Source organism: Choristoneura fumiferana, chromosome 9 (assembly GCF_025370935.1).
Source record: "Choristoneura fumiferana chromosome 9, NRCan_CFum_1, whole genome shotgun sequence".
Taxonomy (NCBI): domain Eukaryota; kingdom Metazoa; phylum Arthropoda; class Insecta; order Lepidoptera; family Tortricidae; genus Choristoneura; species Choristoneura fumiferana.
Genome location: NC_133480.1, coordinates 13,386,074 through 13,411,182, shown reverse-complemented (window position 1 = coordinate 13,411,182; position 25,109 = coordinate 13,386,074). Strand labels below are relative to the sequence as shown.

The 25,109-nt window shown below is 34.6% G+C and overlaps 1 protein-coding gene across 2 annotated transcripts in view; it reads left to right on the top strand.

Moving 5' to 3' along the window:
* The first annotated feature begins 224 nt into the window (after positions 1 to 224).
* LOC141431344 (putative gustatory receptor 28b) overlaps positions 225 to 25,109 on the top strand; it is a 124,353-nt gene continuing 99,468 nt past the window's right edge. For both annotated transcript variants that reach the window (XM_074092496.1, XM_074092495.1), the window contains exon 1: positions 225 to 375. In XM_074092496.1, coding sequence (XP_073948597.1) covers positions 306 to 375 — 70 coding nt within the window. In that variant the 5' untranslated portion in view covers positions 225 to 305. The remainder of the gene's footprint in view (positions 376 to 25,109) is intronic.

Here is a 25,109-nt window from a genome sequence, read left to right as displayed (position 1 = left end):
GACAAATAAAATAAACGACATTGTTGTCACATTCAAATTGCCTCTAATTGTAAAAATGTGTCGTAATCTAATAGAATTAGTAGCCTAGAAGATATTTATTATTTGTGTACAGGTATAATAACTACATAGTCATAGAATCGAGTGCAAGTGAACGTCGTGTGTGCTGTAAGCTCACTTAGCTAATTATTACAAGCAGCCCTTGGACTTTAAATAAAAGATCAACAATATATGTAGTTAGTAAGAGACTCGATAATGATTTTCACTCAATCTTACGTTTATTATAATGACTTTGATGTGTGTTGAAAATGAAGTGGTGGTGGTATGAGTTACAAGAAAAAAAGACTGAAGTTGAAACACCTTCTAATTTTACTGCAGGTAAAGTGAAATAAAACTAAGTTAACTTATATTTTTAAAGTAAAAAATAAAATGTACTTACCAGGTAAGCATGACCGCAGCAGTAGTGTTATAAAATGTGAGTAAGTATAGGTAAACTTCTAATTTGCGACGATGTAAAGCATCACTTACTTATTCAGTCATTCATGATTAGATAATTATTCAGCAATTAACTAATGTTTAATGCATACTATACTTTTTACTTAAAGTTCAAAAATAAGGTTGATTTCGAAGCGTTTAACAGGTGTAATAAAACTGTAATTACTTAAATACTCTAGAATAAAATACGGGCTGAAAATAGAACACGTATGTTAAAGTTTAATTAATGATAAGGGAACAGGTTTAAATATTCACATTCAGTTGTTTTATTTCAGAAACCTAAAGGTTAGCGAGCGAAAATGTCTCTTAGTCACAAAATTGTGTATTTGTTTCTATCCTTAATTGGTGCCCAAGCGGGAAACTTCCCAACCAACATCATAGGAGTTAACATCATCGATATACCAAACAAAATATCAGGAATGGCCGGATTTGGATCGAAAGACAATAGCACCAGCGGCGACGGAACGACCACAGTAATGGGAACAAGCTTTGGCTCAGTGATACCAGATATGGCACAGCAAATATTTGGGGCAAACAAGACGGGAGGCAAAGGTAATGACACCACCAGCGGGATCGGCTCAATCGGAAGCAACTTCGGATCGATAATTTCAGGCTTTCCAAATAAAATTACTGGCCAAAACAAAACTGGTATTCCTGATTTCGGATCGATTGTATCAGGCATCCCGAATAAGGTATTTGGTAATAATAAAACCAGTTCTGAAAATGAAACTGACTCTGGATGGCCTAATTTTGGCTCTGTGATATCCGGAGTACCGGACAAAATTTTTGGTAAAAACAAAACTAACTCGGAAAACGGAACTGATTCGGGTTCCAACGGATGGCCAGATTTTGGCTCTATTATTTCAGGAATACCAGATAAAGTATTTGGAAGTAACAAAACAGGCACTGGAAATGACAAAAATACTGAAACTGGTAGTGAATCTGGATTTCCTAATTTTGGTCCAATAGTTCCAAACAACATACTTGGCAATAAAAAGAATTGCTCTGCAACTGGTCCCGCTTCCTTAATACCATCACCGACTGGAGGCATACCAGATATTGCTGAGATTATTCCAGGGTTCCCACACGGAACGCATCCAACTGACTCAAAAAATAGCAGTAATAGTGAAGATAGTGACCACAAACATCGGGAAAAAAGGTGCCATCACTGTGACCATCATGGCCACGAAATAGAACACGATGAAGAAAATAACTTAGAGCCAGAACATCTATCAAAAAATAAAAGACAGACTTCAATAGCTTCTGCTTTAGGATCTGGAGGAACCGGCCTGGGGTCCTTAGTATCTGGAAGTTCCAGCTTAGGATCTAACTTAGGATCAGGAGATGCTACACTGGTGATGGGAATGTTCCAGGTCCTGGTAAAGCCTCTCAAAGGTCTTCCAGGTATTGATGGAATTACGGATGCTCTGAAAAATCCACAAAGTATTCTAACGCAGCCACAGACTCTTCTTAATGGTGGAAAGAATTGACGAGACAAAAACAAAAATAAAGCAACGAAGTCTTACAGTCGCTAAAGTTTAGAACAAGCGTGTCATAAAAAGAAAGAAAAGAAACAAAGATATAATTACTTTAACGACGATTATTTGACTCAATAGTGAGAAATATATCTAATATACAATATAGCACAAATACAATATTGTAGGTATCAAAATGAAAGTGAACTATTTTTAAACAGTGTTTTTTTATGACATGGGCAAAAAGCAGGAGGATCACCTTGTAACGAACCCCCCCCGATAAATAGTTTTTGCCCTTTCTCAGGTAATCTAAACTCTACTAGCTCAAAACTAAACTCACCTAAAGTTCGACCTCCTGAATCTGGCTGTTACTAACTGCTACTTAAATCAAAACTCCTAAGCTCAAAGCTATGACCTACCTATGTGCAGCCTACCTATATAACTAGAGCTTATGAGTCCTACTGAGATGTCTGAAACCTACTATATGATAGCGTGATGATGTGAATTGGCCATGTGATCGTCTAGTGGTTGTCTAGTGCCTAAATAAAATGATTGACCCTTCGTTGTGTCCGTCCTAGGTAACCCATACGGTACTTTTAGTGAAGAAGTAAAGATTGGTTGGTCTGAATTTAAGCTACAACTAATTATCTACCTACCTATAACGCAGCTAAAAACACATTACTAGAAAATAACTAATTTGACTAGGAATATAGAATGCTGTAGTATGTTATGGAATGCTGTTAGGGGAACAGGGGCAAGTTGTATCCATGACTACTTGAGAGGAACAAGTATAGCTATAAAGTATGACATTCTGAAATAAAGCGCATTAATAAATGCTTATGGTAGAACATAGTAAAATATCTAAGATTTAAGGAGATTAACCTAGTGATTATATAGGTCTGTGAAGTTTATTAAAATCATGACTTTTAAAACACCTAGCTATAATAACAAACCAAGATTTCTAAAATGCTAAGAAGGGAAGAACACAGGATTAGTAAAAACACAGTGTAAAATAAAAACAGTAAAATAAGCCAAATGAAAACAGTTTGATAAAACACAAACAAAATGAGAATAAGATAATGTTTCCTTTTGCTATAGTATAATGGGGATATACAGAATACTACCCACACTATAAGGATATTGTGTGAGCGATAGGTAGAACAGGAATATGGTATTATAAGTTTTCCATTTTACTTCAGCAATTGGAAATAAGCACACAGAATTAAATGGATTAGTTAAGTAAATAAAGAGCATTCTAGGGCTCAAATGCAGGATAATAAAGTTGTATATAGGTAATATACTTATGTGTCCACCAGGTGATAAAATTCATAAAGTCGGTATATACAAGTCAATTAGAAATAGCATTTGGGTTTTCCTTCCTATAATATAATGGTATGGCAAAAGTACTCTTGCTATAAATAGTTTATTTAATTGATAAATTAACCATAAGAATTTATATGATTTCTATTTAATAATAAAAGCTCACAACAACATTCCAGTGATTAGTTAGTCAATAGTATACAGCAAATTCTCATCCGCCTACCAGTTCTAATTTTTAGCTTTGTTAGTTCCACAATGGTGGAATTCTAGACTCAAGTGCAAGCTAAAATGTTGTACCTAGGTAAAGTATATAATCACAAGCGATAATGCTTGCCAGTTGTTTGTAGATGAAATATATTTTTCTTTCCTATAATATATTAATGCACTAGGTGTTAGGTTTACTCTTACTATAGCTTGTATTTGTATTGATTGAATACTCATGAAGAATTATAGGATTTATTTGGAAATAATCTACATCACCAATTTCAACGATTAATTATAAGCTTGAGGTTAATGTAGAAAGGGTTAATATATATATTATATGTATAAATTATTGTCCCCCCCAATTACCTCCCACCTGTTTATAGACCGGGTTATAGATTTCAATTTGGGTATTCTTATCCTATCAAGTAAAGGCAGATTATTTGCTATGCAGGTAAGTAGTATTCATTCACTACCTATGGATTTATCTTAGAGAAATAGAATACCAACCAACTTAATATCTATTGGATGGAGGTAATGGTCTCCCCGTCTGTACAGTCAAACACAATATAAGTTACCCACTTTAAGAATACTGCAATTAATTATATTATTGTTTTGTAAGAATCTGTCGATAGCAGATAGTTTATACATTTACGATTTATTCAGTCTGGCTCTCAGTACATGAATAGCGTTCCCCTGTCAAGAATAGAACTTTGCTACATGCCTAGCTTTGACCAAATATAACACATAAATGTCGAGAATTTTCTTTGAATGGAATTATTAGTAGGTATCCCATAATTGTGTCAACCTCAGACATAGAAATTTTAATAGATTATTTTTTTCTTTTATGTTTTCTATTAAGTCCCTAAGCACACATATATTATATATATAGCACACAACAGTAAATGAGTAAAGTTAACAAGGGCGTACTTACATGACTCGTTGCACAAGATAAAGAAATACATATCTGACCTCACAGTTCCTGGTTCCTGGGTAATGGTGACCGCGGAGATTCTAGCGGGGGTTTTCGTTAGCACCGCAAGGTATCCAACCCCGAGGCTCAAATCAGACCTCACAGAATAAAGAACTAAGCTGGAAGACTAGCAGCGAAAGAACCGAAACAAAAACGCGAGAGCATTGCCCAGCGACATCAGACTCCCCGCCGGCCTGCCAGCCTATTTACGATCAAAGATTAAAGAGACGGGAGGACTAATAGCGAAAGAACAAACAAAAACGCATGGGTACTCCCCAGCGACATCGGTCTCTCAATACCAATCCGCAAGCTCCATCATAAATCAAATCAAAATTAACAAAAACGCGCAAATCACCCAGCAGCGCAACGACCCTCCCTTTCCCAAGTTCCAGAACCGAATGCCCCCAAAACCTCCATTTTTCTTTTTTCCCGATCGATAATTGAAGAACCTTCCAGTTTGAATCGAGCCGCGAAAGTCCGAAAGCAATAGAGTTTGTAAGAGTAAGAGCGAGACAGGTATACGACTCTGAATAATGAACGACGAACGAAACTGAAGGTTGATTTTAAACAACATGTAAAAGAGATAAACGATGAGATGAGATAGTCATATTAATTTAAAACACCGAACGATGAATGGAAGCGAAGGTTAGTTCTAAGTTTGAATAATGTATAGAGCTGTGAAAAACGAAGAGCTTTATTGTTTTATCATCAAGTATATTATATCTCATTTAAATCTAAATATTTGTTTGTGGTTATATAAAGTCAAATTTTCTGCTAATGTTTAATATGATTATTTATGTAAGTAAATAAGCGATTAACCGAATAATAAGGACCAGACGTGGTAAACAACAGAGGCTTATTTAATACATTGTGAACTTTGCAGTAGTTATTTAATTTTATGTTTATTTATTTATTTATTCATATATTTGTGAACGAAGCGGTACAAGATGTCTCTTGTTCCGTTTCAATCACCCCCAAATGTTTTTGTAAGTGGAAACTGTTAAACTGGAAAAAACATTTCAACAACCTTTCACAAATATATGAGTCTTAATTATCACTTTTAATTTATAAGCGCTCTTCCCATGAATGAAAGTTGTGGCGTGGTGAGTATTTATGCCAAAAGGTATTGACCAAAGTAACTAGAGGAATCTTCAGACCTTTCGACAGTTTGATTATGGATCATTCATCACACCACGAGGGAGCGTCGGACAGAGGAACTGGTTGTGAGACAGTCAGCTCTAATAGCACTATATCAGCTCCTCCACCCCAGTCTTGCATCTGCCTGTCGACCGGAAATGGAGCCGCCAATATACCCTCCTCCAAAGCTGGATGGTTGAGCGCGAAGCATCAGTGTACATAAAGTACGGTATCCGTCATCGTGGGTCATAAACATCCGTTAATCAACAGTCTAACCCTAAACATCCCTCCAGCACCATGGACACTAGTCCTTTGGTGAATGTGTAGTGTAGTGACGATTTAGCATTAGCACCTTAGCATCTGCTTGGGTGGAAATCGTATAGTAATGAATTTCTGGCGCCAGCTTCAACGCTGATGTCATTTTTGACTTAACCTATCACCATCTGCACAAGAAATCCATTTGACGAGTGCTGTATCAAAGGTTAAGCGCCGATAAACCATCATTGCCATCCACAGAACTATTGAATTGTTATAACCCCTCAACTTGGTAATGTCAAGTAAAATTTTTTTTAGGTTGGTCACGTCATATGATCAGGAAATCAATACACATTCACATTCATGCTCCTCCAATCTCTTTTTCACACGTGTTACAACAATCCACCAATTCCTTTAGGTGGCTCCGATGTAAGCAATAATTTTAAATTCTAAATTAATTATTATCACATTTCCCACTTTTGCAACCCATCTAAGAATTTAGTTACGCATAACTGTCCCCTAGTTAACATTCTACGCGATATCTTGTCACTAAAACCATAACTTATACGATACTTCAGTATATATAATATCGAACGTAGATCCAAACTTTCAATTTACAATTTATATGTTTGATTTCATTAAGATCACGGATTATTTAAAAGAGTAAATAATAAAGCCGTACCTAATTTTACCTAATGAAGCGTAAATAACCTGGAGAAAGTATCGAAATAATCATTTATAAGTATATTCGAGTATAATTATTACTCGCAATTTATTAGCACTTTTCTCGTGAGTGAAATCTGTGGTGTAATGAGTACATATGCCAAAAGGTAGTGACTAAAATAAATAGAAGAATATTCGAGCCCCTTGACTGATTAATTATGAATAACTATCACACCACGAGGGAGCGTTAGATAGAGGAACTGGTTGTGAGGCAGTCAGCTCTAATAGCATTATATCGGCTCCTCCACCCCAGTCTTGCATCTGCCTGTCGACCGAAAATGGAACCGCCAATATAACCTCTTCCAAGGCCGGATGGTTGAGCGCGAAGCATCAGTGTACATAAAGTACGGTATCCTGTCATCGTGGGTTATAGACATCCGTTAATCAACAGCCCAGCCCAAAATACTCCTCCAATACAATAGACACCAGTCTTTTGGGGAATGTGCAGTGTTGTGGCGATTTAGCATTAGCACCTTAGCATCAGCTTGGGTGGAAATCGTATAGTGATGAATTTTCTGGTGCCAGCGTCAACGCTGATGTCAATTTTGACTTAACCTATCACCTTTTGCACAAGAAAAATCATTGGTTGAGTGCTGTGTCAGGAGTCAAGTGCCAACAAACCATCCTTATCATCCACAGAACTGCCGAGTTGTTATAGCCCCTCATACTAGAGTAGAGTCAAGTCGTAAGTTTTTTTTTTTGTCCAGTCAAATTGTCAGTAAACATTCACATTCTTCCTTCCCCAATCTTGTTTTTCACACGTGCCACAACATCTCAACAATCCCTAAGGATAACTCAGATGTAAGTAATAATTTTCACGTAGAAACATTAAAGTTAATTAGACCCTAAAATTAGTAATTTATTACTTTCTCCAATCACCTAGTGTCTACCTAACATAATTTTGTATTTTTTTTTATTCCATAATTATATGTAGTTAGCTGAAATTTTTCCAAGCCTTCAACTTATGTTTGAAATATAAGAACCGATTTTTGTATATATAGTAATAACCGCAACTTAATAAATAAATTTTAGAGACAAGATTTTAAAATACCGAGGAGTCACTACGTTTACTAACGTTTCCAGTACCTATTTACTCTAAGCATGAAGTAGTACAATAAGAATGGTAGGTATATTAAATGCGTTAAATGTCAACTACCTACGTTTCTTTATTTAAAACGCAGTTAAACATTAAACCTGGTTTCATTACTAATCAAGAATAGAACTGGATTAAAAGTGGAATAGTATTAGATATTTTTAAATGAAACTTATTTTGATCTAAAATTATTATAATTAATAATTGCGAAATGATAAGGCAGTAATTAATCAACTATTTACCATACCGTGATGTTTTTACGTATGTCACAAGGACACACTTATGACAAACCTACCTAAAACTAATCAACTATTTCTACTTGGGTTTTGTGCGGCCTACCCGAACTCTCCTAACATACCCATATCGCGAGACGCACAATCATTAAATACTAGGATAGAAGAAACGCCTCATCATAGCGAGACCCTGCCTATTTTCTGAAACAATCGCACTACTTACTACAACAGAAAAACTCCTCGCACAAGTCTCGACTTTAAAATAATCAATGATTTAATTAAATACACCTGTAAATGGATAACTCAAATGCCAAACAAACGTAGAGTAGGTAAATAATGGGAAAACCCAGATCTTTAAATATCTACTATATTCATATCCATATCTACATCTAAATATGGGAGCTAACATAAGTTTATCAAAAGCATAAAATCATATTTGAAGCAAAATGAATTAATAAATCTACCCACATAGAAACAATTACGTAAGAACCATCGCGAGGAAATCTGCACAACTATGAAATAGTTTAGTTTATTCCGATAGCACACGTGTCGGGAGAACGCTTGTGCCCACAATGAGTTGCACAACCGATTCTCAAACCCTTTTTGATGATGAAATCCTATTTTAGAATAAATAGCAGTTGGGGATAAGGAAAACATACACTGATGTGAAAACAATAAATAATTCTAGTAATAGTAACAGAGCATTGTTAATTGCAATGGCAAAAATAATAACGTTCAAAACCATATAGGCAGCTGACCCTAATTCTATGTCGCATTTGAAATCCTTATGGTAATTTAAGAAAAGCGGAAACATACTTGCACTTAATTGTACAACCCACTCTACGACGTTACCTTAACCATTGGTTACTAATGCTTGAAACTCAACTTTCAACTAAGTAATGCAAAGTCGGCGTCCACCTAATTGTCAGTTAAATCCTTTGTCTAAAATGCTGAACAAATTTTGATGAGTTTTGAAGTAAGATAGAGGAAACGGTAGGAAGATATAAAATGCACTGAATAGCTTTAGTGATCGATGGCTAACTTAATACGGACAAAGGCCACAGCTACAACAACAACTGAATTCCCTCAAAAATAAAATCATGTAGGTACCTCATCTCTGGCCTAAATTATTTATACAACTTGCTTATCACTCCAGTTTCTGCCTATAAATGTACATTAATTGTCCCTAGGTGTATCTATGAAGCTACCAACGTACGCATATTACTTTTGACCTAACGGTTTTTTTTTTTTTTTGTATACCTATACCTTATCCATTATGAAGCTTAATAATAAAATGAAACAAAAATAATTGAAATTGGCTAGTTGCAATTTTACGCGTTAATCTAAAGTTTTATTTCAAACATCACCACAAATGATTGACAGACATACAATGCTCATGCTCATAGCTCACGTGTGTGGATAAATAAAGATGGAAAATAATCTAGCCTTACTATTATTTTCTTACATTCACGGAATCGAAACCATGGCATTGAAAATTGATGCCTAAATATATCACGTCCTGCTAACTGTCGGATACTATACCGATGTAATAAAGGAATTAGTATTTATTTAGCCTACAAAAACCGTACTGTTTTCATCAACTTATTTACGTACGTTTTACGCAAGCATTCACGCTTATAAATAAAATATCTACTGCATTCAGAAATTAATCAGACAGAACTTTAAAACGAAGTTACGTTTGGATAAATAGATACCTACCTATTTCTAACTCAAAATTAATCGTGATGGCACTAGCATTAAATTAAAATGCTAACTAAAATTTCTATTGAAGTTACTCAAAATTAAATCAAATACATAGCTTTTGCATATACATACATACATATTTGTATGTTACCACCGCATTTATCAAACTACTACCCCAGACATTTTCAACCGGTGTGCTGCGGTTGCCGCGAAGTGCATGGTGCATTGAAACCATGTATAGCTACTTTAATGAGAAAATAGTACGAAATCAACTGACGCGTCGCGTGTAAGATTAATAAGCCTCTGCTGTCTGTCATGTTATACATAATATGGTTTTACTATACGGAACCCTGTACGCGCCAGTCCGACTCGCCCTTGGCTGTTTTATTTTATTTTATTGGTGTGCCGTAGAACTTTGATGAACAAAAGTGTGCCGTTAAAACCAAAAGGTTGGAAACGCCTGTACTACACAGAGCAAAACGTTTAGCAAATGAAAGTTTGTTTATCATGACTAAACCTGTTTTTTTTTCAAGGTCCTATTTGTATAGCAGGCAAAACCAAGCCAAGCACCTAGCTACTAAGATAACGGGACATCCCATTCTAGTTAAACTAATAAGTTTGGTTTTTTTTCTGACTGTACCTTCCGCTTACCGTACTCGCATTGCGCTAAGTACTCGTATTACATTTTTCTATACCAAATTTCAAGTCAATCCGATCACCGGGAGTGGAACAAACTCAACTTAAGAGACCCGAACCGCACACACATACACACACCCACAGACATACATACATACATGCGTAACCTACTCTAACTACGCTTAACTATTCTCTTTTCGGAAACTACAAGTAGTGGTAATAAGTACTGAAACTTCAATTACACACCCCACAACTGATTGTCGTGCTACCTACGTAAAATCTTCATTCACATAGTTGTAATAATTAAATTGGTGTTATCAAAAATCTACTTAAACTCTGGACCTCTGGAGTTTTGTGAAGCAATTCTGTTGAAGACAACTATACTTTATGCCACTTATTATCTGCAGCCTAGCAACCGTACTTATACTATTATCTATTCTGTGGTAGTGGGAGATATCTGTTTTACACGATTTGATCTAAATAGGCATCCTAACAAACATACTTTCTTACTAAATAACCTATTTTCGTAATATTAGTCTGATACTTGATTAGAGTTACCAACTTTAATAATTGAGAACATACATACATATGTACTTATAAATTGTCATAAGATCAATTGGAACAACTAAGCGTAAAATAAAAGTAGCAAGAAGTAAGAAACGCAAGTATTGCTTAACTAATAAATACTAGCTATTGCAATGTCCGCGACTCCGCCCGCGCAGGATCAATTTTCCGCCATCCCGCGGGAACTTTTCGGAATAAAACCCATCCTATGCTATGCCCTTCTCCGAGCGTCAAACCATTCACATACTGAATTTCATCCAAAACGGTTCAGCAGTTCAGATATTAAAAGGTAACAAACAACGACCCAATAGACACACATACTTTCAGACCTTAATATTAGTGGGACGATTCAAACAATTTTGAGTGGTACCTACCTACTTACGTCAGAATCGAGCAATACTTAATAGCAAGTTACCTTTCTACTATAAATTAAGTACAATTAAATTATTACACTGAGGTGTAAACCCAGAACTGAAAGAGCCTAACTATGACCATTGTCCATATCGTCGTCCAGCCATCGCCTAGCAGTTTTTGAAATAAATAAATATGTAATTAAAGTCAATTAATTTAAATAGTTACGCGGTACCTTTAACTTTGCAAAACTTAGTAACACAACAAAATTCGAAGCTTTCTGTACCTACTGGCGGTTTACACATCACCAAATAATGTATGAACTAACCCGGTGTCAACTAAGGTTGACTAACGCCAATCACCCATGAATACATAACCTTATATAACTATAAAGAAATTATTTAAAAACAAAAGCTACTTATATGCCCTAAGTTCTAAACTAATGGTAGTAACTAAAAAGGTCGCAATTATCACAAACTTCACGCATACATACAACCTTATCGGAACCTCAACGTGACAAAGATGTGGAACCCTATTTCGAGGAACCTTGTCGCGCGGAGCCCTATCTCGAGGCACCCTACTTTGTCGAACGCTATTTGAGAATTCTAAGACGAAGAATCTTATCTCCTCCTAGTAAGTATCATAAGACAAGTAATCCTTATTTCAAGAACCTTACCACGAAGAACCTTATTCTTGGGACCTTAACTCAATGAAATCGGAGAATTCGAGGAACATCGGAAACATCGTAGACATCCAACACATCCAGGACATCAAGACTCGAAAGAACTAAAATAATCCTATTCACAAAACCCTAATATCATGAAGTGATAAAAACATCAACTCGTTGATAAAATACTCCGGCGACTCGTAATCCGAGAGACTTGAAACCCTAACTTAATAATGTTTCAAACAGAACCCGCATTCAATTTGGTCCAACCGTTCAAGAGCCACGGTGCCACAGACAGATAAACAGAAAGACACACAGAGACACACACACACAGCGACCAAACCCACAACACTCCTCCCTCTGCGTCGGGGCCAAAAGTACCTACAGCTGAAAAATCCCACTCGCGTACTCGGATAGAACCCTTTCGCCCCATACGCCATGGTGATATTTCATAAACCTGCCAAAGAAATCCCTGCAAACTAATTGAGAAAAGGTTCCTCCTGCGCGCTAATACTATCCTAACAGCGAATTGCCCTGTTAAGTTAATACTGAAATAAAATAGGTAAGTCAAGGTTTAGATTTAAAGTATACACCCCCCCGACTATATAACTTTATAATATAATAAACTATTACACCCCCCCGACTTTTCAACTTTATGAACCTTATAAACTATAATAGAACTGAACTACTAAAACGCACGACTGGGCTTACGTGGAAATCTCGCCAAAGCCCTCCCTGTCCGAGTGGAGGCCTGCGCCTAACAGCGGAACGCATATATGGCTAGTATGATGATGATGACTAATTTTACCGTCTTGTCCTAAGTCAGAGTGAATTAACCTCATACATCACCCTCAGAGCCAATAAAACTGAGTGATAACTAATAACACAACAATACAACAACACAACCTAAATTTACCTACTACTGCCTATCAATTCGATTCAATTGTACCTCTAATCATTTAGAACGTAAAATTAACTGTATCTCGAGTACACCTACCTACCACTCGTACTCGACTGTACTTGATTCCCGGCCTACATAGAACCCTTTCATGGTAAATAATTACATTTTTCTGAAGCAATGTGTATCGAATGACGCTAAATGTTATTACGACACGGTTCCCACAGAGTACTTTATACATACATACAAACTGAACTGACGGTTTCGTGTCGGTCTATGAACCAAACCGGACTGTACCTACCTACCTATACCTTTTGTTACGAAATTTTTATACAGATAAACAGATTAATTTTTATTTAGTAAAATAGACATAAACTAAACGTAGCAACCTATGAATAATAATTATTACCTTTTGTACTAAACGCGACACATTCATTATAAAAACTCGGGTTATCCAATATCTCCGAGCAACAAAAAATGTTGTTATCTAAACTAAGTTCGATTTGACTATGATGGACAATAAAAATGTACCTGTATTACATAAATAACACAGAAATTAAATTTCAACTTTTACGCTAAAACCATACAAAATAATGACAGAAAACTTATCCTTTACTACAACTTGGCTGTATGGCCGTATGCCCTTTACTTTTCTGTTTCCTTTCCTAGTCTATGGATTATTAAAAACAAACAACTGTGTCTATACGACGGCGAGCCTACTCCGAATCCGAAACTCGAACATCGAAGCCCGTATAGCACCGTCCTGCTCGCTCCCGCATTAAACACTATAAGCGTCAGAGGAACCGAATGATACGAACCGGGACCCACGAACCTCGCAGTAGCCCTGCAGGTTACCTACCTATATTTTCTTTGACTTGACTGACCTAGATTATTGACCTAATTGTTACTTTTAAACGATTCCAAAGAAGACAAGCAATGCAATGTGCAATTCAAGTAATCTAAGTAATATTTAGTGCAAAATAACCTAGCGACTGTTATGTTTACGTCTCAGACGATGCCTACCTACTCCAAGTTAAACACATAAGGTGATAAACTATGTGATAAAAGACTGAATAACGGAGTGCAAAATGTGTAAAATTAGTGTAATAAACTATGAACTATGAGTGAACACCGGACATGCAGTGATTTAAGTGGATAGAATTGGAAAACACAGTGACGGAACTTATTCATTAAGCATATAAAATTGGAAAACACTGTGACGGAACTTAGTTAGTGGACAAAAACCGTAGTGTGTGAAAGGGTTTAGTTCTAAGCAATTATGTAAAATTCAAGTAAAAATCTACTTTACGATTGTGTATTATGTTATTTCCCTTATCAATATTAATATACCTGCCCTATAAATTATAATTTCGAACGATAAAACTACAAATAAAACCAAATCTTTACTCTCACTTCCATTCCACGGCAACACTGTGCCCGGCTATTATAGCTGGGCGTTCCCTGCCTGTCTAGAAAACCTGCCTGAATATCTGTCTGCCTATAAGAGATTGAATAACTTAATAAATTCTAGAAATAAGTTCTTAAAAAGTCAAAATAATGATTACCAGATTTTAACAATACACCTAATAGTAACCTACAATAAGACTAAAAGTAAACCTACTGCTAAGTAATTCAACTGATCATAAATCCTGGAAACGGCAGCTCCACTGTAACGAACCCCCCCCTATAAAAACTTTTTGCCTTCCCTCAAATAATCTAAACTCTACCAGCTCAAAGCTAAACCTACCTAAAGTTCAACCTCCTGAAGCTAACTGTTAATTAAATCAAAACTCCTAAGCTCAAAGCTATGACCTACCTATGTGCAGCCTACCTATATAACTAGAGCTTATGAGTCCTACTGAGATGTCTGAAACCTACTATATGATAGCGTGATGATGTGAATTGGCCATGTGATCGTCTAGTGGTTGTCTAGTGCCTAAATAAAATGATTGACCCTTCGTTGTGTCCGTCCTAGGTAACCCATACGGTACTTTTAGTGAAGAAGTAAAGATTGGTTGGTCTGAATTTAAGCTACAACTAATTATCTACCTACCTATAACGCAGCTAAGAACACATTACTAGAAAATAACTAATTTGACTAGGAATATAGAATGCTGTAGTATGTTATGGAATGCTGTTAGGGGAACAGGGGCAAGTTGTATCCATGATTACTTGAGAGGAACAAGTATAGCTATAAGGTATGACATTCTGAAATAAAGCGCATTAATAAATGCTTATGGTAGAACATAGTAAAATATCTAAGATTTAAGGAGATTAACCTAGTGATTATATAGGTCTGTGAAGTTTATTAAAATCATGACTTTTAAAACACCTAGCTATAATAACAAACCAAGATTTCTAAAATGCTAAGAAGGGAAGAACACAGGATTAGTAAAAACACAGTGTAAAATAAAAACAGTAAAATAAGCCAAATGAAAACAGTTTAATAAAACACAAACAAAATGAGAATAAGATAATGTTTCCTTTTGCTATAGTATAATGGGGATATACAGAATACTACCCACACTATAAGGATATTGTGTGAGCGATAGGTAGAACAGGAATATGGTATTATAAGTTTTCCATTTTACTTCAGCAATTGGAAATAAGCACACAGAATTAAATGGATTAGTTAAGTAAATAAAGAGCATTCTAGGGCTCAAATGCAGGATAATAAAGTTGTATATAGGTAATATACTTATGTGTCCACCAGGTGATAAAATTCATAAAGTCGGTATATACAAGTCAATTAGAAATAGCATTAGGGTTTTCCTTCCTATAATATAATGGTATGGCATAAGTACTCTTGCTATAAATAGTTTATTTAATTGATAAATTAACCATAAGAATGTATATGATTTCTATTTAATAATAAAAGCTCACAACAACATTCCAGTGATTAGTTAGTCAATAGTATACAGCAAATTCTCATCCGCCTACCAGTTCTAATTTTTAGCTTTGTTAGTTCCACAATGGTGGAATTCTGGACTCAAGTGCAAGCTAAAATGTTGTACCTAGGTAAAGTATATAATCACAAGCGATAATGCTTGCCAGTTGTTTGTAGATGAAATATATTTTTCTTTGCTATAATATATTAATGTACTAGGTGTTAGGTTTACTCTTACTTTAGCTTGTATTTGTATTGATTGAATACTCATGAAGAATTATAGGATTTATTTGGAAATAATCTACATCACCAATTTCAACGATTAATTATAAGCTTGAGGTTAATGTAGAAAGGGTTAATATATATATTATATGTATAAATTATTGTCCCCCCCTAATTACCTCCCACCTGTTTATAGACCGGGTTATAGATTTCAATTTGGGTATTCTTATCCTATCAAGTAAAGGCAGATTATTTGCTATGCAGGTAAGTAGTATTCATTCACTACCTATGGATTTATCTTAGAGAAATAGAATACCAACCAACTTAATATCTATTGGATGGAGGTAATGGTCTCCCCGTCTGTACAGTCAAACACAATATAAGTTACCCACTTTAAGAATACTGCAATTAATTATATTATTGTTTTGTAAGAATCTGTCGATAGCAGATAGTTTATACATTTACGATTTATTCAGTCTGGCTCTCAGTACATGAATAGCGTTCCCCTGTCAAGAATAGAACTTTGCTACATGCCTAGCTTTGACCAAATATAACACATAAATGTCGAGAATTTTCTTTGAATGGAATTATTAGTAGGTATCCCATAATTGTGTCAACCTCAGACATAGAAATTTTAATAGATTATTTTTTTCTTTTATTTTTCTATTAAGTCCCTAAGCACACATATAATATATATATATAGCACACAACAGTAAATGAGTAAAGTTAACAAGGGCGTACTTACATGACTCGTTGCACAAGATAAAGAAATACATATCTGACCTCACAGTTCCTGGTTCCTGGGTAATGGTGACCGCGGAGATTCTAGCGGGGGTTTTCGTTAGCACCGCAAGGTATCCAACCCCGAGGCTCAAATCAGACCTCACAGAATAAAGAACTAAGCTGGAAGACTAGCAGCGAAAGAACCGAAACAAAAACGCGAGAGCATTGCCCAGCGACATCAGACTCCCCGCCGGCCTGCCAGCCTATTTACGATCAAAGATTAAAGAGACGGGAGGACTAATAGCGAAAGAACAAACAAAAACGCATGGGTACTCCCCAGCGACATCGGTCTCTCAATACCAAACCGCAAGCTCCATCATAAATTAAATCAAAATTAACAAAAACGCGCAAATCACCCAGCAGCGCAACGACCCTCCCTTCCAAATTCCAGAACCGAATGCCCCCAAAACCTCCATTTTTTTTTCCCCGATCGATAATTGAAGAACCTTCCAGTTTGAATCGAGCCGCGAAAGTCCGAAAGCAATAGAGTTTGTAAGAGTAAGAGCGAGACAGGTATACGACTCTGAATAATGAACGACGAACGAAACTGAAGGTTGATTTTAAACAACATGTAAAAGAGATAAACGATGAGATGAGATAGTCATATTAATTTAAAACACCGAACGATGAATGGAAGCGAAGGTTAGTTCTAAGTTTGAATAATGTATAGAGCTGTGAAAAACGAAGAGCTTTATTGTTTTATCATCAAGTATATTATATCTCATTTAAATCTAAATATTTGTTTGTGGTTATATAAAGTCAAATTTTCTGCTAATGTTTAATATGATTATTTATGTAAGTAAATAAGCGATTAACCGAATAATAAGGACCAGACGTGGTAAACAACAGAGGCTTATTTAATACATTGTGAACTTTGCAGTAGTTATTTAATTTTATGTTTATTTATTTATTTATTCATATATTTGTGAACGAAGCGGTACAAGATGTCTCTTGTTCCGTTTCAACCTAATTCTCATTAACTTCTATGGATCTCATTCATTGATTCTCGCATAAGCTATTCGTGAAGAAAAGCGCTTTGCACAGGATATACAGACTAAACTGGTGATTTGTCGAAGCAGCGGAAGTTTCACCCCTTAGGAACAGAGGGCGCCACTTCTTTAAATATATTTAAAAATTCTACAATTAAAGTAATAAACCGATTTAATGTTTAATATCTCAAATGAGAACTATTATATACGTTATTATAAAAAAAATACAAAAAAAATCTTACAAAAAACTTTTGTCAAAAACGCCATCGTTTTTTTTTCTTACCTGATTTGTAGTTTTTACTTGATTGCTTAAAAAAAATGTATGCAACATGAATGGTTTAATGCATGTACATATTACTGAGTTTTAACGAGTATTTTAAAAATCCGACACCATACCTATCATATTTAACGAAATATGAAAAAATGTGAGCACAAATTTCTTAAAAAATATTTCAAAAAATTCTAAAGCTAAGTAATAAACCGATTTCAATGTTTAAATATCTCAAATTAAAGCTCATAACATTTATTATTTACAAAAAATATAGAAAAAAAATTTACTGAAATCTTTTGGCAAAAAACACCATCTCAAGTTTTTTTTCTTACCTGATTGGTAGTTTTTATTTGATTGCTTAAAAAAACTGTATGCAACATGAATGGTTTAATGCATATACATATTTACTGAGTACATAATAAGTATTTAAAAAAAAATTACACGATACCTATCATATTTAACGAAATATAAAGTTTACATGTGAGCACAATTTCAAAAAAAAATTTAATAATTTCTACAAGCTAAACTAATAAACGATTTAAATGTTTAATATCCCAAATTAAACCTCATAAAATTCACTATGTAGAAATAATATTAAAAAAATATTTACTGAAAACTTTTGGCAAAAAACGACATCATAGTTTTTATTTCTTACCTGATTGGTAGTTTTTACTTCATTGCTTAAAAACATTGTATGTTGTATGCAACATGAATGGTTTAATGCATACTTATATATATTTCTGAGTAAATAACAAGTATTATAAAAAAAACCGACACCGATACCCTTCATACTTCACGAAATATTTAAGTTTAATTGTGCACGCTTTTCTTACAAATAAATTTCAACGAAATCTTCAAACAAAACTAGTACTCTGATTATAATGTTTAATGTTAAATGAAAAGAAGAACGAATCACCTAATTTATCAAAAAAAGTTTTTCCTGGTTTACGAAAAAATATAATTACTTGTAATTATTAAGTCAAAAAAATAAAAACTATATCGTTTCCGGCATAGTTGGTTCTGAGATATATTGCTTAGTAGTTGGCGAATTTATTTAAAAATTAGCTTTTTATCTGATAGGTAGGGCTACAGCTTATAGATATGTCACATTTGAAATTAAAAGACTATGAACATCAATGTTTATCAAATATGTAAATTAAAACCTATAAGTCCTCTTCGGGTTCATCGGCAGATGTAGAACTGAAAAGGAAAAGTCGTTTTGAAGTACTTGTGCTATTCCAATACTACAAAATCTCAGATCTTTTAGACACGGACTGTGTTGCTGTAATTACTGTTGAATTATTTTTGTGCCTAGTTGATTACCATTAGATCTAAAATTTTTGTGCCTACCTGTGGAAATCAGTGGTCAGCATACAAAATAACCCTGCTTTGAATATTATATTAACTTACTTTTGATTTGTACAGCCACCTTTGCAGGATTTACACTGGGCAGTGCATGGTAAGCTGACCCGACGACACCCACAACGCATGGTATCGCAGCCAGATTTCAGCCACAATACTTAATGGTCCAAGAGGCTTACTTTCTTTTGCCAACTCTCTTTTGCCTTAGTCCATCCCCAAGAAGATGGACATGGTATGGACATGCTCTCTATAAACATACACTGCGTGCAGCTTACCAAGCGGGCCAAATATGGAGAAACGCTCTGAAACCAGAAGTTTCCGTACCATGCCCATCTTCTTGGGGATGGACTAAGGCAAAAGAGAGTTGGCAAAAGAAAGTAAGCCTCTTGGACCATTAAGTATTGTGGCTGGAAATTTGGCTGCGATACCATGCGTTGTGGGTGTCGTCGGGTCAGCTTACCATGCACTGCCCAGTGTAAATCCTGCAAAGGTGGCTGTACAAATCAAAAGTAAGTTAATATAATATTCAATGCAGGGTTATTTTGTATGCTGACCACTGATTTCCACAGGTAGGCACAAAATTTTAGATCTAATGGTAATCAACTAGGCACAAAAATAATTCAACAGTAATTACAGCAACACAGTCCGTGTCTAAAAGATCTGAGATTTTGTAGTATTGGAATAGCACAAGTACTTCAAAACGACTTTTCCTTTTCAGTTCTACATCTGCCGATGAACCCGAAGAGGACTTATAGGTTTTAATTTACATATTTGATAAACATTGATGTTCATAGTCTTTTATTTCAAATGTGACATATCTATAAGCTGTAGCCCTACCTATCAGATAAAAAGCTAATTTTTAAATAAATTCGCCAACTACTAAGCAATATATATTACATCTCAGAACCAACTATGCCGGAAACGATATAGTTTTTATTTTTTGACTTAATAATTACAAGTAATTATATTTTTTCGTAACACCAGGAAAAAACTTTTTTTTTGATAAATTAGGTGATTTCGTTCTTCTTTTCATTTAACATTAAACATTATAATCAGAGTACTAGTTTCACTTGAAGATTTCGTTGAAATTTATTTGTAAGAAAAGCGTGCACAATTAAACTTAAATATTTCGTGAAGTATGAAGGGTATCGGTGTCGGGTTTTTTTTTATAATACTTGTTATTTACTCAGAAATATATATAAGTATGCATTAAACCATTCATGTTGCATACAACATACAATGTTTTTAAGCAATCAAGTAAAAACTACCAATCAGGTAAGAAATAAAAACTTATGATGTCGTTTTTTGCCAAAAGTTTTCAGTAAATATTTTTTAAATATTTTTTCTACATAGTGAATTTTATGAGCTTTAATTTGGGATATTAAACATTTAAATCGGTTTATTAGTTTAGCTTGTAGAATTTATTAAATTTTTTTAAAGAAATTTGTGCTCACATTTAAACTTTCATATTTCGTTAAATATGATAGGTATCGGTGTCGAATTTTTTTTTAAATACTTATTATGTACTCAGTAATATGTATATGCATTAAACCATTCATGTTGCATACAGTTTTTTTAAGCAATCAAATAAAAACTACCAATCAGGTAAGAAAAAAAAACTTGAGATGGTGTTTTTTGCCAAAAGTTTTCAGTAAATATTTTTTTTATATTTTTTTGTAAATAATAAATGTTATGAGCTTTAATTTGAGATATTAAACATTGAAATCGGTTTATTACTTAAGCTTGTAGAATTTTTTGAAATATTTTTTAAAGAAATTTGTGCTCACATTTAAACTTTCATATTTCGTTAAATATGATAGGTATCGGTGTCGGATTTTTTTTTAAAATACTCGTTATGTACTCAGTAATATGTACATGCATTAAACCATTCATGTTGCATACAGTTTTTTTAAGCAATCAGGTAAAAACTACAAATCAGGTAAGAAAAAAAAACTTAAGATGGCGTTTTTTGACAAAAGTTTTTTGTAAATATTTTTTTTGTATTTTTTTATAAGTAACGTATATAATAGGCTCTCATTTGAGATATTAAACATTGAAATCGGTTTATTACTTTAGCTTGTAGAATTTTTTGAAATATTTTTTAAAGAAGTGGCGCCATCTCTGTTCCTAAGGGGTGAAACTTCCGCTGCTGCGAGTCAAATCACTCAGTTTAGTCTGTACTATCACTGTGCAAAGCGGCTTGCTTTCTTCACGAAGTGCAGCATCCGGCCAAAAAATGGCCTTAACAAGTATGACTAGAATACTGAATTTTCTCCTAAATCGGATTTTGTGTGCAAATTATCGCTATTCATCAAAGCGGCGTACAGCAAGATCACCCACGCATGAGACCTAATCCTTCGTTTTCAACATACTTTGTATCTAAACATACACTTTCTCTACCTACGCATCCTTCTGAAAATAGCAGTCGAATATACACAAAAACGGTTACTTGCTCAAATTTCCTGTAGTTTCCTCACTCAATTTCTTTGTAATCCAATCTTTCACTTTTATCTCATTCATGTTGTTCTTTCGGTTTAATATACAAGGATTGTGGAACCTATATTAACATGTAGTAGGTACTTGTTTGATATCGATGTGGCGTAACCACACTAGTCATAAATTAAATGATAAAACTCAGCTTTACACGGATACAATTTGTCAAAGTGAACAATAGAGTTTTAGCAGAAAGGTCTTTGACCTGCCTTTAGCACGCTCTAAAAGCCGTCCGCAACAGACGGTTCAATAGGAATCCTCTTTCACATATCACAGAACCCTAAAAATGAGCTAGTCATGGGCTTGTGTTAACAAAATTTATGCATGAATAAATACGAATACATATTCAATTTACATTACGGCATGCCAGACTTCCTGCCACAATGGCCAAAGGGTTGGCTAACTTGACTGTCCCGGCCTTTATTCCTCAACATTTAGGTTCGCCGGAAATAGGTAAGTTAAGCCTCGTTCACTCTTTTGTCGTTTGTTTACTGTGAACTACTTACAGAAACGTCTCCCGTTGACGGGATCTTTTGTGAGTTTCAAGAGATATTTGATATTGAGTCGCGAACTAACGCTGTTTGACCTGTCGGTAACTTTTTACATGACCTGTTGGAAGATTACGATATTTTCAAGGTTTTTTCAAAGTTCTTGAATATATGTATACCTACTTTGGAATGAGATACGACAATTATATAGTACGTTTTCGATATTATTGCCACAACGACATGCCAATGGTTAACAAATTATATCAGTTAGTCATAATAAAAAAAACGTCCAAGAGCGTGTCGACACGCCAAGATAGGGTTCTGTAGCCGTTACGAAAAAATCTCGTACCTAATATTTTCTAAGAATTTTGGATTTTGTATGGAATCTTCCAAGTTTAGATATACTTTATACCTTAGGCTGCTATTTACTCTTAAACTAATAATAATTCTCAAGCAAACTTAACCGTTATAGTTTTCCTTGTAAATTTGATATTATACTTATTACAACCAACACTTTTTTAATTTTTTACCAAACCAATAGCCATTTTGGCTACGGAACCCTAATAAGCGTTTGACAGCAGTAGGCATTATTTTATTTATTTGTAACTGTTGTTAGGTATGTCTTATAATTATCCAGATAGCTAACTAATTTTGGCAGGTAACAGAAATACCGAATAAGCTTACCATCCGTACTATTTGATCCCCATATTGACTAAGCGTGCTCGAATAGATATTTGCCATCGTAACGCTGTATTTTCGCGGCTCGTCACATTCAATTTAGAGAACTATATTAGTATAGAAATACGTGAATCGTAAAAATATTCGTAAGCAGGTTGGTAATGTTTGAAGCATACCAAATATTTTGTATGAAAAACGCAACTGCTATAACAATCTCCATGCAAACCACAAATTTCATAGGTAAGATCTTATATATGAAATTGGTATGGAGATAGTTTGAGATATCTGGGAAGGACATAGGATGGTTTCCAAAAATTGCATAGCTCACGCAAAAAAAAAGAATTCTTCGCAGTTAGAGTCGTGGGCAACAGCTAAATACCTAACAAGCCTTAAAAACTTTCGAGTAAGCTTTTAAGCCTCGTGAGTATTAAGCTCTGCATCAAACTTTGTTACCACCAGCAAAAATCAAGTTGGGAGGTAAACGATTAAGTAAGGTAAGTTGAGATTAAGTGCCTTCTTTCGACAAGTTACAGTCAATAAACTCTTTTGAGACTTGATGAAGTTGATTGTGATCAACTCAAATATCTCAATCTTCTTAAACAAATTCTTAAATCTCTGAACTGTTTCCATTAGCTTTTTAAAAATGATAGGTACTCATGATCATACCCCGTTATCAGTGTTGCAGATCCATTGAACTAAGTCATAGGGTTGTCGCACTGTATTTATTCATTGGCAATGTGACATATGGTATATAAAACGTTTTGTGATAGATGAATGAATGTTTTTACATGTAAAATAACAGATTTGTGTATACTTTCATTAGTTGTCTGAATATATCATTAAGAGTCTTTCTTCTATTTTCCGCCATCAGCTCTCTTTACATTGGGAAAATTCGGCAAGATCATTAAGGGTCATTCACAAAAAATCATGATTTTTAAACGAATAATCAATTTTATAACACACTAGCTTTTGCCCGCGACTTCGTCCGCGTGGAATAGTAATTTTGGGAAGTATTTAATTTTCTTAGGATAAGTACCTATTCTGCCAATAATAGTACAACTTCTACGTTTAACCGAAAATAACCTATTTTAATTTAATGCATTGCTCTAAATATAAACTATTTTTTTTTGTTCTTCCATCCATCCATCCACCTGATGTTCTTTGGTAAAACATAAATATTTTGCGGGTAGCCACAATTTAGCAATACGACGTGTATTCTACCCTGCCAACACAAAAGGGCTAATTCTTCATAGTGAACTCTTGACACCTTACGTCTTTTATAGTAAATTAGGAGGGTAGGATTATAATTAAGACGGCATTCTTACTAAGCATAGCTACACATATTTCCGATAAATATACTTATATGTAGTAATTTGTTTGGAATTCCTTAAGAACTTTCATCCCCATATTTTCAAGTAAATACGTTGAAATTTGGAAAGTGCCGGAGCAAATGTTTTTTAGGGTTCCGTACCTAAAAAGGGAAAAATGGAACCCTTATAGGATTACTTTGCTATCCGTCCGTCCCGTCTATCAAACCTCTAAGTCAAGGCAATCAAAGCTACAGTCATTAAAAGGTGTTTCCAAACCTATTGCCTTAACAGAAAAAGTTATAGGGTACTCCGCTGCTCCTAGAAACTTGGAATTTTGCATAAAGGTTGCTCTTATTGCACAATAAATAAGAAAAATCTGAAAATCATAATTTTGATGTCTGACTGTCTATGTGAATACGCCATCTAAAATGACCCCACATTGCGTACATTCGCCTATGAGCTTAGAAGGCTGTGCTAACACTGCATCATCCCTCTGCTAACATCCCCTCGCAGGTAAAATTTTCATAAAAGCTTCAACAAATATCTATTTATTTCTTATAAGTAGCCCAATGCAAGTTTCATAAAGAACCATCGATTTATCTTCGACAATGACGATCTTCCATATAAAGTTTCATCCCCTATTTCACCCCTCACAGGAGAATTTTAAAGACGCGCGAACAAATATGTATTATCTCTTAGCACGTGCTCAAATGCCAAGTTTCATAAAGAACCGTCCAATATCTTCGACAATGACGATCTTCCATATAAAGTTTCATCCCCTATTTCACCCCTCACAGAAGAATTTTAAAAAACGTGCGAACAAATATCTATTTATCTCTTTTCATGTGCCGAAATGGCAAGTTTAATAAAGATTCATCGATTTATCTTCGATAATGACGACCTT